Below are 14907 nucleotides of genomic sequence, written 5' to 3'. Positions count from 1 at the left end.
ACAAGAACAGGCTTCCTTTTGGCTTTAATTCAGGCTTAATAATGTCATTCAGAGCCTCCTAGTTTTTGCATTATAAAGTACATCCCTGTATCACCTCCTAAATGCGACGCGTGATTCTGTGTACATCCCTCGTATCTCCCTTTAATCATCTCTTTTCAAAACTGAAGAAGTCTGAGCTATTTAATCTGTTTGTTTGAGGAGCTGCTCCAGGCTTCAGATCACTTTTCCCCTCTGTGCCTTTGTTCCTAACTTTACCATATCCTTTCTGAGATGAGAAGGCCAGAACTGTGCGCAGTATTTAATGGCTGGGTTTACTGCAGTTATGCAGGGGCATAGTGATGTTTTCTGTTTGGTTTTCTATTACTTTCCTCCTTCCTAACATACTATTTGTTTTTTAACAACCACTGAGCGCTCAGCCAACACCTCCAGAAAACTATCAGCTGTGACCCCAAGGTCTCTTCACCGAATGGCAATAGCAAATTGAGAACCTGTCAGTGTGTATGTATAGTTAGGGTTGTTTTTCCCAAGTACATCACTTTGCATTTATCAACATTGAATTTCATTTGCCATTTTATCACTCAGCCACTCAGTATTGTGAGAACGTTCTGCTTCCCTTCACAAACAGCTTTTGTTCTAATTATCCTGAATAATTTTGTATTATAAACACACTGTGTCTCCTTTGCAGTCCACTTATGAATAGAGCAGGTACCTGTAAAGTTTTGCTGGCAAAATTTAACGCTGACAATTCCTGCGTTGTGAGTCCCATCTTCAACCCCTTAACACATAAGGGGACTTTTCCTTTTGCTCCACAACAGATCAGTTTTTTAAGAAACGTTTTGTGAGAGACCTTTTCAAACACATTTTGGAAATCCAAATATGCTGTTCTATTCCAGACTGTCCTGTCTATGGACTTCTTCAGGGACCTCTCCACATGGTGTTAGAGGTGTTTACTAACTCTGCTCTTTATTACAGCTTCTGGCAGTTCGCTCCATAGAGAATTCAGATTTAGTGGGCTGTAGCGCCTGAAATCCCTTCTGGATCTCTTGTTTAAAAACTGATGTCACATTTGCCATCCTCTGTTCTCCCAGTACTCAGCCTGAATATACAGGGCATGCGCCCTCCAAATTCTTGTATCAACAAGAGTGCAAAGTGTGTCCTTCCATGGCGATTCTTTTCATCCCCTCCTTGGTCTGGCCTCTTACTGAAATAAAACAGTAAGTTTTGTGAGCACAGTTCTTTCCCTCTGAAAAGGGAAGAATAAGCCAAGAAATCACCCCCTGCCGCCAAAGCTAGCTGTGAATTTTTATACTATAATGCCATATTTGGACTTCGGAGACCAGACAATTTCATTTAGCTGCTCCTTGATTCTGGAGTGGGCTGGTCAGTGCTGCTGCAGGAGAGATTAGAGTGGGTGAACGCAATCTCCGCAGACCTCTCTGCTGCCTGCAGCCGCGCGAGTGTAATGATTCATTGCCAATTTGGAGTCTGCACAGGCTCGCTGAACTTGGAGGCAGGCTGTCTAACTCCCTCATCACATAAATTGAAAATATCTTTATACTCTGGTGGCACCTTCTTCTAAATGTCCTGAAATGTAAGAAAATAACATAAATCCATATCTTCAGTGATGTGGCAGGGATTTGCTAACGTTATTCGCATGATTGTTGCTGCTTGGGGCAGGGGTCACTAGCTCTTTTTAACCAGTGACCTCAGCATCTTATTCTCTCGTGAAGGTCAGCATTGACGACTGAGATGGCTCTGTGCTTTGCACATTTCTTAAGACTAAAAACACTGTGTCGTTATACTGGCATCCCTTTTAGATTGGACACAGCTTACATCAGAAACATGCTATAACTGCATCTACCCCAAGAAATTTGACAGTAGGAAGATGCCATTTTGAAAGCATGCAGCTCAGAGACTTTACTGCACTGGGAAAAGTTTTATAACTCTGTCCCCAAATTGCCATAATTAGGGGCGGTATTCTCAGCCTGTGTGTTGCTGTACTGAAACTAAAGGGAAGGAGCACTGTGAAGTTGGAAGATGAAGGACTTAGTGCAGAAGAGGGTCTTCCTGGAGTTTTGTATTCTTATCTTGCTGCTTGACCTACCCTAAGAAATTGATATTGTGAACTAACAGATGAAGTTGAGGAAAAGCAGTGAAAGAGACTCAGGTATCTGGGCTTTCTGTTACTAATTATAGCTCAACAGCAGCTCCCAAATTTTCTGCCTGGAAGCCCCACTTAAAAGAGCCATGACCCTGCATGGGGAACGCGAAATTTCATTCAGATACTGGCATCTCCCTGCCCAATGAAGGGCAGGATGCAGCAAGAAAATGTCACTCCACCGTCCTCTGCTCTCTCACATGTGTAGACATCACTTGGATATACAGGTTAGCTGTGTGCACAGCTCAGTGGTTCTGAATCGCTCACACTTGCATGAATTTTTAACCACCTATTATGATTCCTCAACTACTATTGCTGTGTTCAGAGCTTTTGGTTTGTTTATTTTCCCCTTCTGTCTAGGCTCTCCCCAGCTACCTTTCTCCTGAGTGCCATCAGAGAGTTTATACTAGTGCTAAATTATTACAAAAATCTACACTATTCCTGTGGGAGATCTTCAAATGCTATTTGCTGTCTCTGTTGGTATGCTATCTTCATGTTTGTAGAACAAACAGCAAGAGTTCAACCACAGAATTCTCTAATTTGGGATTAAACTAATAGATCAGGAGTGATCTTAGGGGTGGATGCACTAGCTGCTTTCATGCTGAAAAATATCACAGTAAGATCAAAACATAGCTATGGATCTTCTCTAATTTAGTCCTTCAAATTAGGATCCTTTCTTTGTTCATGATTCCTCCTCATTGCTATTCATAGGCTTTTACAGTTCAGCCCCTGCTAGGACATCTGCTGACAGAAGTAATGGGAAACAACAGCAGCGCTGCATAAGGCCAAGTCAGCCGAGTTCCTGCTCAGTCACTGTAGCAAAATTTCTTGCTCGCAACCTTATATTGCCAGCAAGACGCTGGAGCAGTTTGATTTTACACTTTAATGGAAATTCTTTGAAGTTTAGAAAAAACTAATCTGTAACTTGTTTCAGGAAGGCAATGAAAATGGGTCATTAAACCTGGGTGTATCAAATTCCAATTAGCATTAGCATGGACAATATAATTAAAAGGTAAATTAGCCATAATAGCAAGGACTAGAACACTTTTTACAGTAACTAACGGTCAATTGAAACCATGTACTTTGGTTTCTTGGGTTGTCGATGATAAGTTGAAAGGACAGGACAAGAGCCTGTATCCATTCATCTTTGGACAGTAATGTGTTCTGCAAAGTTAACCATAAAGAGCAGCAGCACGCTAGCCAGCCACCATTAAAATCGGTGGAAGAGACTAAAGGAATTAAAGCAGAAGAAAAGACTCTGGAGCGAAAAGCTTTGTCTGCTACGACTGGATGAATTACAGATATGGTGATAAGGGGAGTAGCTGCCCTTTTACTCCAAGGTGCCAGTAGTGGTTTCGTGTTAATTGGAGAAGACTTTGTTTAGGTTGCAATGAGTAGTCCAGGTACCAGAGCTGACCTGGTGGCCTGTCTGCAAAGTTGTACTAATAGTATAATCATGCTGATGTTTTAAATGCAAATGAATGACTTGGTAAGCAGTAAGATTTAGAAATCCTAGGGTGTGAATTGCATTAGCATTAGAAAATGTTGGGAAAGTAAATATGTAATAATACATAATGTAGTAAAAAGGCATAATTAGGAAGGTGACTTTTTGGAACTTTCTCCAGGCTGATATTTATTAACACCAGGCCATCGTGTTCTGCCAAAGCGTAAATTATGCTCTAAGAGCAGGCATAGATAACAGGCTGCAACTAGTCTTGTTTTCTTGCAGCATTTTGTGCATTGATGAAAGACAACCCCTTCGACTTTAATAACAAAGGAATGTTAACTTATGCCTTACAGTCTGGGGTAGCGAACCTGCGGTTTAGTAATTTGCAGTTAGCTTCTGGAGAGGTGAACCCAGGAGGTAAGAGAGGGTGGATAATCGACCTCAGTTCACCGCCTATCTGTCTGTTCAGCACAGCCGAACGTTGCCAGTGGCCAGCACGAAGCAAGAAGATGTCCTTGGTCCCTTTCTCACTGGACAAGCTCGGAAGTCAAGAGCATTGGTTGTGTCTTGGATTGGTGGCCCTGAAGCTGATATGGGCTTTTATTGGTTTGTTGATTTTAAAAAAGACAGAAAGAGTTGAGGTGCATTGGCAAGGGGGGGAGCTTTCCTTGAAGAGTGCCCTTTTGCTATGCTTGTGTAGTGTGCAGGTATAGGGCTCCAGCATTTTAGCAGTTTTAATTTAGGAGTATTAGAATTCATTTATAATGTTAAGTTTTTAATAAAAGCCATTTTCAGGTAATCACCTCTCACAGTGTAAGACCTTCTTTTCCATTGCCATGTTTTTCACCATCTTAGCCTAATCTTTCTCTTCTATTAACTTTATATTGGCCAGCTGGGAACACTGTACAGTTGAAAAAGCAGTCAGCATCAACATAAAAAGGTTAATTAAAATGATTAACCCCTCTAACAATTCCCTTATGGAAAAATCCTATAGAATTTAATAGGAAGTGATACGTTTACTACGTAGTATTTAAACTGTCAGAGAGAATTCCTTAGCAGGGATGTAATTCCCTATTAAATGCTATAACTTTTGAGAGTATTCTCCACAGAACCTTTCTGGATTCATCTGTATTAAATTCCACAGCATTTGGCATAAATATTTCAATGCTAATAACTGTTCCAAAAATAATTCTGTGGTGCTACGGGGATTTAGTGTTTGATATGGGGCTCTTCAGAAAGGGGGATTATTTTTTAGAAATGACCTGCAACAATACAGAATAATGTTGCGTGGTTTCTAAATGCAAAAAGGGAAAACCGAGTTGCATTAAATCATACAACAATGTAACTAATGCTGCTTTTGCATTTGCGATTTAGGCTGAACTGAACCTGCCCATTGTATAATCAGAAGTCCCTTGTTTGCTGGAGCCGACAGGCAGAATTAGGGGAAGCACACACTTTAATGTGATTTTTTTTTTCTGTGATAGAAGTGGAACTGTGAAAATTCTATTAGGGCCAGCTGAGAGTTGTGCCTGATTCCTCTTTGTCTTTGCTCAGCTCATCCCCTTGACTGTAGTATGCTTCTCCCAAAGGAGAGGAGAGCGAGAGAAGCAATTGTGCATTTGGGAGTGCCATGTGGGTATAAAAGCTATAAAATGTTCAAGGTTTCAGTATACTTTGCACTTTTAAAATGTAAATGCTGGGGAAGATATCAAAATTGCTTTGCAACTCCTTTGTGAAATGTCTGCATAATGCTGAACTCTGTTACATCTGCTGTTTGTATAGCATTTCTCTTGATAATTTTTCTCTGTCACTTAGCTCGTGATCTTTGTAGCAGCTGTGAGCTTCTAATGACTTTCCCTCTTAGGCAGGTTCTATACTGTTATTTTTAAAGCTCAAAGTACAAAGTAATTTGGCACCTCCCCGTATAACCTTGGGGGAAATTAGTTCTATTTGGTGTGATTTCTGGGACCCGCAAAAGGTTTGAATAAATGTAGCTTCTTCCACAACTTTGTAAACTGCAAACATCAATATATTTTTCAAAAATGTGTTTTAAAACTAAGAATATTTATGCTAATGCTAATGATAAAAAGCTTTTCGCTCTTTCAGAAAGATTGTATTTAAATAGATACAAGAAAATACTTCTTGGAAGTGGTATAGTACATGAGATTTAGTGATTTACTTGCAAGACAGTCTCCAAAGTGTGTATCACTCTAGGAGAACTTGGTCAAGGGGAATAGCTACTACTCTCAGGGGCAAAGAGGAGACACTCTGTTGCCGCATATAGCCCTGTATTCAGTTGTTTGATGCTGCAAGTAGGTTAAGAACTAAAAAAATCAACAGAAATTAGGTATGTGACCTGCTTCCTCAACTAGACATACATCTGCATCTCTAGCTTCTTGAACACCCAGCCTCATTCAGCTGGGTAAATGTCTGAATGTACATATCTCCAATCTATATACCTGGACACAACCTTTTACCTCTTTCACTAAATCGTTTGCTCTTAATAGCTGTACCAGCAGTGGTATCTAAAGCACTGTTATCTTCACAGATCTATTTTATTTATATTTTATAAAAGTCATCCCTCCGCAGAGAACTAACAAAAGGTCAATGCAAAACTTAAATGTCAGAAACCCTGTTTTGAGGGGTTATAAGCAAATAAGTTGTCCTGCGCTCGAAAGTCTTCTGTAGAAATGTTTTTTGTGCTTAATTTCTTATGCCGCATTGTGGCCACTCTTGCCTTTGATGGACTCTCTCTTCCCTTCCCAAGGGGATAGAGCCCAGAGGACTGGGCGGAGGGGACAGTAGGCCCTTGGGGTGCCCAAAATGCATGTGTCACCAAGGACGTATAGAGGAGCATAGCTGGACACCAGAGAGCAGCTAATACCCCCTTGGTTTAAGCAGAATGCGTCTTACAAGGCAATACTGAAAGACTGTTTATTTAATTCAACCATTAAGATACTGATATTTTAAACCTGTTTTCCATGAGCTGTTGCAAAAGGAGATAAAGCTTCATTTTTGGACTGACAGATTTTCTCTTTGAATAATTTTGATGCCTAGGAAGTGCAGCGCTGTACAGCCGACATGAACATCACTGCGGAGCACTCCAACCACCCTGACAACAAGCACAAGAACAGATACATCAACATCCTTGCATGTAAGTAACCCTGGGCAATAAGTGCAGGGAATCGACAGGGAAAGGCACTCTCCTCTCCCAGTGTGTCTGTGTGCGACAGGTGACTCAAAGTTACGTTATTGCACGATAATTAATAAACATGTGAAAGTGTGGCTGAGAGATCCTTTTCCTACTAAAAGCAGTGGAAGTTTTGACTTCTGTGGAGTCAGAATTTCACTCCAGTTTTTTCCTTAAGATGTTTTACAGTTTGATGGTACAAATGTTGTTTTAAAAGTACCTGTTCAGTGTGAAACTTTGCAGTGGAACAACTGGGATCAGTTGATGAGAAGACCTGTCTGCCTGCTAATCTCTGAAAACTGGCCTAAGGGAAGTGCATAGCGGAGCAAAGAGTTTTATTTATGATCCTTGGGATTCCCTTATAATCCCAAAGGTGCTAAATCTTCCAGCGGTATAGCTGCTGTATTTCAAACTGCTTCGGCTGTGTGTATGACTTGGGCAAACAATGATCTTTGTAGCATAGTGCAGGCTTTGCCTGTATCCCTCTGAGAACTGCAAATCTGGACTCTGCTCTAGAATGCAAATTACTGCAGGTCTGAAATGGAAATGTGGTAACTTTTTCCATATTGTTCTCTGATGTGTAATGAATGGCAGATGCAGCAGTCACTGTGGTTTAGCAACAAAGATGGAGAGCCGCTGATATAAAGCTCACAAGATTTATCTTCATTCACCCATACCAGTGCAATAAATCTTGAGTGTTTTGGATGGCATAGGAAGGAAATGCATATCTCTGATGGATTCTCAGAAGCGAACAAGGTGCAGGCTGAGGACCAATTCCCAGATCTGTAATAGACCTGCTGTGTGGCTTTGGGCAAGGGCACTCGTTGCGGCTGTGCCAACTGATTTTAAGCAAAGATGTCTGGTCCCTCTAGGCTCCTTCTGTGGTGAAGAGAGAGAAGTACCATTAGAGGGAAATTGGAGCAGGAACTTGTGCTCCAAATTGCCCCTGGAGGAACCTCTTTCTCCATTGGTTGTTGAGGAAGGCAAATGAAACCAGCTTCTTGTTGAAAGCACCTAATGGCCCAATGCTGCTGCCCTGGAGCAGGGGAAAACCTGCATTTTTCTGTTCAAGCAGGAAGTCAGGCTTTTGGGTGCAAGGAAAACAGGAGCTAAAGACCTAGAATCTGTCCTCTTGGGGCGATAAGGGTGGTGAAGGAGTGAGGGCACTCACTGTGCCACCAGGGCCAGTAGACCTGCCTCGACACAGCACCAAGGGGAGGATAACGAGCTCACGCATCGAGCCAAGCCGAGGCAGTTTTACAGCCTACAAGAGCTGAGCTGCTATCTCTGCATGGTGTTATATGTGGCACCCTGTGTGGTGGCATGGCTCTTTGAACCACGTACACTGTGTGGTGTAGATGATTCTGGAGATCGTTCTCCTCCTTAAGCTCCAATGACCTCTAAAGAGAAGCTGCCTCAATATGAACCAGCTATTTCAAGGGATGTGAAGCCTGAGGCCTGCTACCATGATCAAATGACCGAGGGCAGACCCTTCCATCTTCCCCTCGACTCCAATCCAAAGCCAGCTTCTACAGGTTATTAATAAGGGATACTCCAGTACGTAGGAAACAGGATGTTTACCTGCATTTCTGCGAAATGTTTCCTTAATGCTTCTCTGCTCTGTTTCTTATCTTGCAGATGATCACAGTAGGGTGAAGCTAAGGCCTTTACCAGGAAAAGATTCGAAGCACAGTGACTACATTAATGCTAATTATGTTGATGTAAGTTGTTTGAGTTGTTTTTTCTTCTCTAACTCTGAATCCTTCCACAAAGAGGAAATATTGCTACTTGTAAAGTGTTTGTATTTTCCAGCTTCCTCTGATAGTTTTGCTACAAATTCCTCAGTATCCTGAATGAGAAAGGCACTTTTTTTTGGTACCTTTAAATTATTAATATGTCTGCTATGATACTGCTTTCATCTTACTTGGCATTATGGTTTTCTTTGAAGGGTTACAACAAAGCAAAAGCCTACATTGCTACCCAGGGACCTTTAAAGTCTACATTTGAAGATTTTTGGAGGATGATTTGGGAACAAAATACTGGAATCATTGTCATGATCACAAACCTTGTTGAAAAAGGAAGAGTAAGAGAATTTCTGATTTGTTAGCAGCTGCTTCTTACCACCTCCCTGAATGACGTGGGCAGAATTTGTTTAAAATGCTTGGGGATGAGAGAGATATATATATATATCAATGTACAATATATAAATAATAGAGGGATACATAGCTAGCCATGATTTTACTCTTCTAAAAAGCTCTAAATGCATATATAAAGAACCGGCTCAAACCTTCAGCCAACCCACCAAACTCTCTCTTTGTTCAGAGGAAATGCGATCAGTACTGGCCATCGGAGAACAGCGAGGAGTATGGCAACATTATAGTCACGCTGAAGAGCACAAACATTCATGCCTGCTACACTGTGCGCCGCTTCACGGTCAGGAACACAAAGATGAAAAAGGTGGGTGAAGCCTTTGCTATTCTCCTCCAGATGCCTTCTGGCTTAGGCAGGATGCAAGCTGCACAGGAGCAAAACCTCAACTGTTGCACAGACAGCTTGAAGTAGCAGGTGGATGGGAAATAAGTAAGCAAAGCCAGGATTACAAGGAACCTGGTGAAAGGTTTAGCCTGTATTTCTTTCTTTCAGGTTCACTGCTGGTTTAGTCTCATAGTTACTGCTGTTATTTTCTGTTCCCACATGTATTTTTCCTTGAACTCTGTCTCCACCTAGCAGAAGGCAGAGCTGCAGAAGATTTCTTCTGTCAGAGTCGGGCACTTTTTCAGCTGAGCAAGCCAGTAAGATTGAATGTTTTTCCATGCTTCCCTTTCCTAATCTTTCTCTTCTCGCTGTGCACACTTTGCATGCAGGGTCAGAAAGGAAATCCCAAAGGGCGGCAGAATGAGAGAACGGTTATTCAGTATCACTACACTCAGTGGCCTGACATGGGTGTGCCGGAATACGCCCTGCCTGTGCTAACCTTTGTTCGGAGATCCTCGGCAGCCAGAACCACGGACATGGGACCGGTGGTTGTGCACTGCAGGTATGATGAGTGTGATTAGCTACTTCACGGCAGGCATCCCTAATGTGCAGCGTGCATCCTAAATGCCAGTTAAGAGACACATGAGTTATTAATGCAGGAGGAGTATGCCTGCCCCGTGGAGTGCAGGGAGATGTGAGCGTGCTTTGCCTACATTTCAAGCCAGCTCCAGTGCAGAAGCTTCCCGGTTGCATTAGCAAAGCCCTGCTTCATGCTGCTGAGCTGTTCAGCATTGCACTGATGTGGTTGTGCAGTTCCTGGCTCGAAGCTTGTTTGCAGCCTGCCGGTTCAGTGCATGGGCAGGGCAGGATCACATCTGCTGGCAATCGACCACACGAATACATGGAGCCCTGGAGCTCTCCTTGTGCGCAGCATGGAGTCTACCACCGAACTGCACTCATATTCACCAGCACTTGCAGTCAACAGAGGACTTCCTTAAATGCGTTAAGGGAAGTGATCTCCATCACAAAAGACTGTGTGTGAGAGGGCTGTACAGCACCATAGCAAAGAGGAGGGGATGCTGGGGGTTAGAGCTCTTGAGCAAAAATTGGAAAGCTCTGAACAGTTCCCCTCTCCCCCCCCTACGCTGAGCCCAGGAGCACCCTCCTCCCCTTCAAGAAATCCTGTCTTCACAGGGTTAACCTCCTCTTCTGCCTTGCTGTAGGGCTGGTATCACTTATGTTTGTAGAGCAGCGTTACAGCTCCCCTCTGGCTGTCAAGCCCAAGTCTTCCCTCAAGGCTGAAGCCAACCAGGGCAGGCCCACAGCCTGGAGCAACCTTGGGGAGTCTGGGATAGAAGCAGTTTGGTACAGGGTGGATCTCCACATGGCTTCCTCTAGCCAGCACCAGTAACAACAGCAGTGGAGACAGGACAACACACGCAAACAGCCAGAGTGTGAAAATTCAGGCTCCACAGCAGCTCCATCCTCACTGCTCTGGCCAGCGGTGCCAGCCAGCTTCAGTGGCACAAGCGTAATGGCTTGTGCTACACTCACATCCTCATCTTGTAGCGCAGAGATACCCATAGAGGGGAGGAAATAAAACATTTGAGAGAACACTGATTTCACAGGGTATCTAAGGACTTAATTTGCCAGATAAAATTGCCAGAAAAACAAAATATTTTGTTTAGGAACTTTCATGGTTGGTGCTAGCATGGAAAGTAAAGTCTGTGAACAGGAATATTTGATCTTGATTAGTTCCCTTTTGCAATTATAAACATTTATTTTGATCCAGCTCTCTTACATGAGTTTCTTTTATGTCTTCTGTAGTGCTGGTGTTGGCAGAACTGGTACCTACATTGTGATAGACAGTATGCTGCAACAGATAAAAGACAAAAGCACAGTTAACGTCCTGGGTTTCCTGAAACATATCAGGACACAGCGCAACTACCTCGTCCAGACAGAGGTAAAGAATGCAGTGGGGTTGAATTTAAAGCCATGTTCGTTTTTATGTTGCAATCAAAGAGAAAATAGATTTTTCAGTTACATCCCCGTAAATACAGAATATATCAACAGGTGTTTATTGCACTGAAATGTCTCTCTTCTCCTAGACCAGAAACTTTAGATTCTACTTTTGACTTCTTCAGAGTTGTGTGTGTTACACTTCTAAATGTTTATTCCAGACTTGGCAGTATTTGCATGGGTGGCTTGTTTTGCAAAGAAGGTGTAATCTTTTTCTTTAGGGTGCTCTACCTCTTGGTTAAAGCCAGCTGTTTAGTTTACTCCAAGCGCCTACATGACATGCTGTTGTTTTTCTAGGAGCAGTACATTTTTATTCATGATGCCTTGTTGGAAGCCATCCTTGGGAAGGAGACTGAAGTATCTGCAAACCAGCTGCATAGTTACGTTAACAGCATCCTCATCCCTGGCATAGGAGGGAAGACACGACTAGAAAAACAGTTCAAGGTAAAGCTTATCACAGCCATCCAGGGACACTCAGTTCCCTCACTCCCTGCTGCATGGCATGTCTTCACTGTCTACTGCCATAGATAAGGAACCTAACCAGAACCCATGAATAGCTCAGCAATCTCAATTACGCTGCTTGAAATCAGCACTAATGCTCTTGAAGTCAAAGGTGAGAAGATGGAAACGGACACTCGTCCGAGTGTGCTGCTGCTCTCCCCTTTCCGAAGGGGCTCGGACGTTTCTGTGTGCAGTTTGCTTGGCTGGAGGTCGTCCTCCAGGCTGCCTCTCTCCCGTCTGTGCAGAAACAAATGAAATGAGGTTCTTAGCACCACTTACTATTTCAGCGCCATAGATACACATTTGAAAATGTTCTAAGACCAGGGAAACACAGTATGTCTTTCACTGCTCATAGCTATACTTGCTGCTTTTCCCTACTATGTTATAGCTGACTTTCATCCTGACCAAAGTAAAACTTTTTGCCCGTTTCTCCTATTTAAAACCTAACATTTTCTGATTGTTTTATTTAAATGAATTTAAAACTATTTTGTGCTACTGTGTATCATAAGAAGATTATACATGGGGTCTGTTTTCACAGTTAAACTCGGTCAATAACTGGCTAAGGAACTGAACAAATTATGCCAGGTGCCAAACTATTCAAAAAAATGAATAGTCTCTTTTCTCAATTCACTTGTAAAAATCTCAGTACTTCTGCATCAGTCAAGACATTCCAGATGCTTAATTACTAAATTAAAGAAACAAACATACACAATGTGCAGCAGGAGAAAAAGATTTGGTGCAAAAAAAAAATTATTGCATTTCTTTTAAGAAAAATACTAAGTTATAAGTTTAAAGATGTTTTCTGATGACTTGGGGCAAAATTTCAAAAACCTAAGTGCTATTTTCTGAAATTACTTTGCCAGAGTTGCACAGGTATTTAGAAACCCCACAACTTCTATTGGGGCTTATGCCAGTACTTAGATGAGTGCTTTCTTGTTTAGAGTGCATTTGAAACTGGGACTAAGTAAGGACGTGGCCAGCAGCAATTATTAAATTGTTCCCTAGTTTCTGCTGCTACCGCAAAGTTGGCAGAAAATGACTTGTGCTCATGCCCTTGTGCAGCAGTTTACATGTAACTGTCTTTGTGTAAAATTACGCTGAGTATGGGTTTCTAGTGCAGGAAGCCACCTTCACCCTCTTCACTCCAGTAGAGTTTCCCCATGCACTAGAGGAGAAATATTCCAATACAAATCTGCCTCCCTGACTTTTCTCTGCGCCTCATAAGCAGCCCGAGATGAGCTTGGCAGACCAGAGAACGTAACCCACCAGCTCAGCTCTCCAATGCTCATGGGCTGAGTTCCCACAAGGCCTGGCAGAAAAAGACTTTCTGCAGGAATCATCTTGCTTTTATTTTAAAAGAAAACAGAGAAGGGTTTTTGTTGTTATTTTATTTTGCTGGATTTTCCTCCTTGAGACCTGCTTCTGACTGAACATATCTGCAAGTCTTTGAAATATACTCTCAAAGATAACTAAATGTAGTATTCTGTAAAAGTACATCTTGATGGAAGTTCATTCTCAGGATGTTTCGAAGCTGAGAGCTGCAGAGATCTTTTTATCCATTAAACATACTGTATGAAAAGGATGATTTCCATTGGCATCTTGAGTACTTTAAACAAATTTAACAATGCAGTTTATTCTTCTACTGATGCATCTTCCCAGGAGTTGGCAAAGAAACCTCGTCTCTTCTTTGAGAGCACCATGAGGACTGACTTACCACTTTATTCTCTTTCAGCTGGTTACACAGTGTAATGCAAAATACGTAGAATGCTTCAGTGCTCAGAAGGACTGCAACAAAGAGAAGAACAGGAACTCATCAGTCGTGCCGTGTAAGATCACATCTTCGGTTTGATTACTGCCTGGCATAACTTTTTGTACTGAATTCTCCTTGCGTTATGCATGAAAAGGCATAGCCACTAGGAAGGAGAAATGTAATCTTTTGTTCCGACCAAGCTGTCTTGTCTTTCAGAATTACTCTGATGAAACTGAACAAAAGAAAAGAGTTAAGGTGTCAGCCAGATATACTGTCCAAGTGAAATGTTAATTTGAAGTGCTTAAGAATTTGAATAATTATGTAGGGGGTAAATCTGTGGAAAAGTAAGAGGATTACTTTGATACAACTCCCTGCTCAGGTCAGATCTCCCAGTGTGACTGGCAGAAGTTGTTTGTGATTCAGCTACTACTATCAATTTCTGTGTGTGTGTGTGGCTGTGCGTGTGTGTGTCTTGGTGAGCATGGTAGGCCACTGTATCTGAGCCTTCCCCAGATGAGGGTGCCTGAGGCCATAGTTTCGCAATCATTAATACGGCATCTGTGCATGCCCTGGTCACCCAGCAGTATGAATTTGCTCCAGACCAAGTCTGGCCATGGTGTCATTTCCATCAGATTACTCAGAGCACCCAACAGATGACAGCCAAACTGGCACAAAGTTATAATGGTAGAGATCTGGTCCATCATCAGGTTTGCTAAGAAAAAGGGAAGCCATCAGAATATAGCTTATAAACAAATGCAGATGGGCAGAATGAGTCTCTACGACTTTGCACTTTGCGTCTGGTAGCTGCAGTGGTTTTGGTTTGGCGCTAGGAGCCGGGCAGTTTGTTCCAGGATGTTGTTGAACCCGGTCCTCAACTATGGAGTAGCGTAGACCTGCTGGAGAGCAAGCCCCCATTTCTGGGTGGTTACCCGTTCGGGAAGTGTTTTCTCTGTGGAGGTTATCTCACCCTCCAGCTGGGAGAAGTGAGTGATGGTAGTGCTGCCGAGTGGTAGGGAAAACAAAATAAATCAGCTGGGTTAGTGTGCTGCTGGAGACAAATGGAGACACTGCAGTCAAGTATTACCTGAAATCCCCCGTTATCACTGCATATACTGTCATTTGGTAATTCAGCCTGCTGTGAAAATCTTTGCTATAGTAAAATTTGATTCCTGAAATTACTTTGTCCTTGTGGGAATATTGTGCAACGTTCTTTTTATATCCTGTGTTAGTAGGCAATGCTTTAACACGGTTAAAGTGCTGGCCTGCTCCTGGGGGAGATGGGAGCTGCTCAGTGTTTGGTTTGTTAACATCTGAGAAATTCTTGCTTTCTGCGTTGTGCCATGATCAGACTTTGATCTTTTTTTTTT

The 14907-nt window shown here is 42.4% G+C and overlaps 1 protein-coding gene across 1 annotated transcript in view; it reads left to right on the top strand.

Annotated features, from left to right (window-relative positions):
- The window catches only part of LOC112970527 (receptor-type tyrosine-protein phosphatase gamma), a 149355-nt gene that overhangs the window by 120164 nt on the left and 14284 nt on the right, over nt 1-14907 (top strand). Inside the window, exons 13-20 of the mRNA XM_026075013.1 lie at nt 6663-6759; nt 8434-8516; nt 8744-8878; nt 9118-9252; nt 9660-9832; nt 11098-11233; nt 11587-11733; nt 13523-13616. Coding sequence (XP_025930798.1) covers nt 6663-6759; nt 8434-8516; nt 8744-8878; nt 9118-9252; nt 9660-9832; nt 11098-11233; nt 11587-11733; nt 13523-13616 — 1000 coding nt within the window. The remainder of the gene's footprint in view (nt 1-6662; nt 6760-8433; nt 8517-8743; nt 8879-9117; nt 9253-9659; nt 9833-11097; nt 11234-11586; nt 11734-13522; nt 13617-14907) is intronic.

Source organism: Apteryx rowi, unplaced genomic scaffold (assembly GCF_003343035.1).
Source record: "Apteryx rowi isolate R43461 unplaced genomic scaffold, aptRow1 scaffold_4, whole genome shotgun sequence".
NCBI lineage: Eukaryota > Metazoa > Chordata > Aves > Apterygiformes > Apterygidae > Apteryx > Apteryx rowi.
This window is presented reverse-complemented; position numbering and strand designations above follow the sequence as displayed.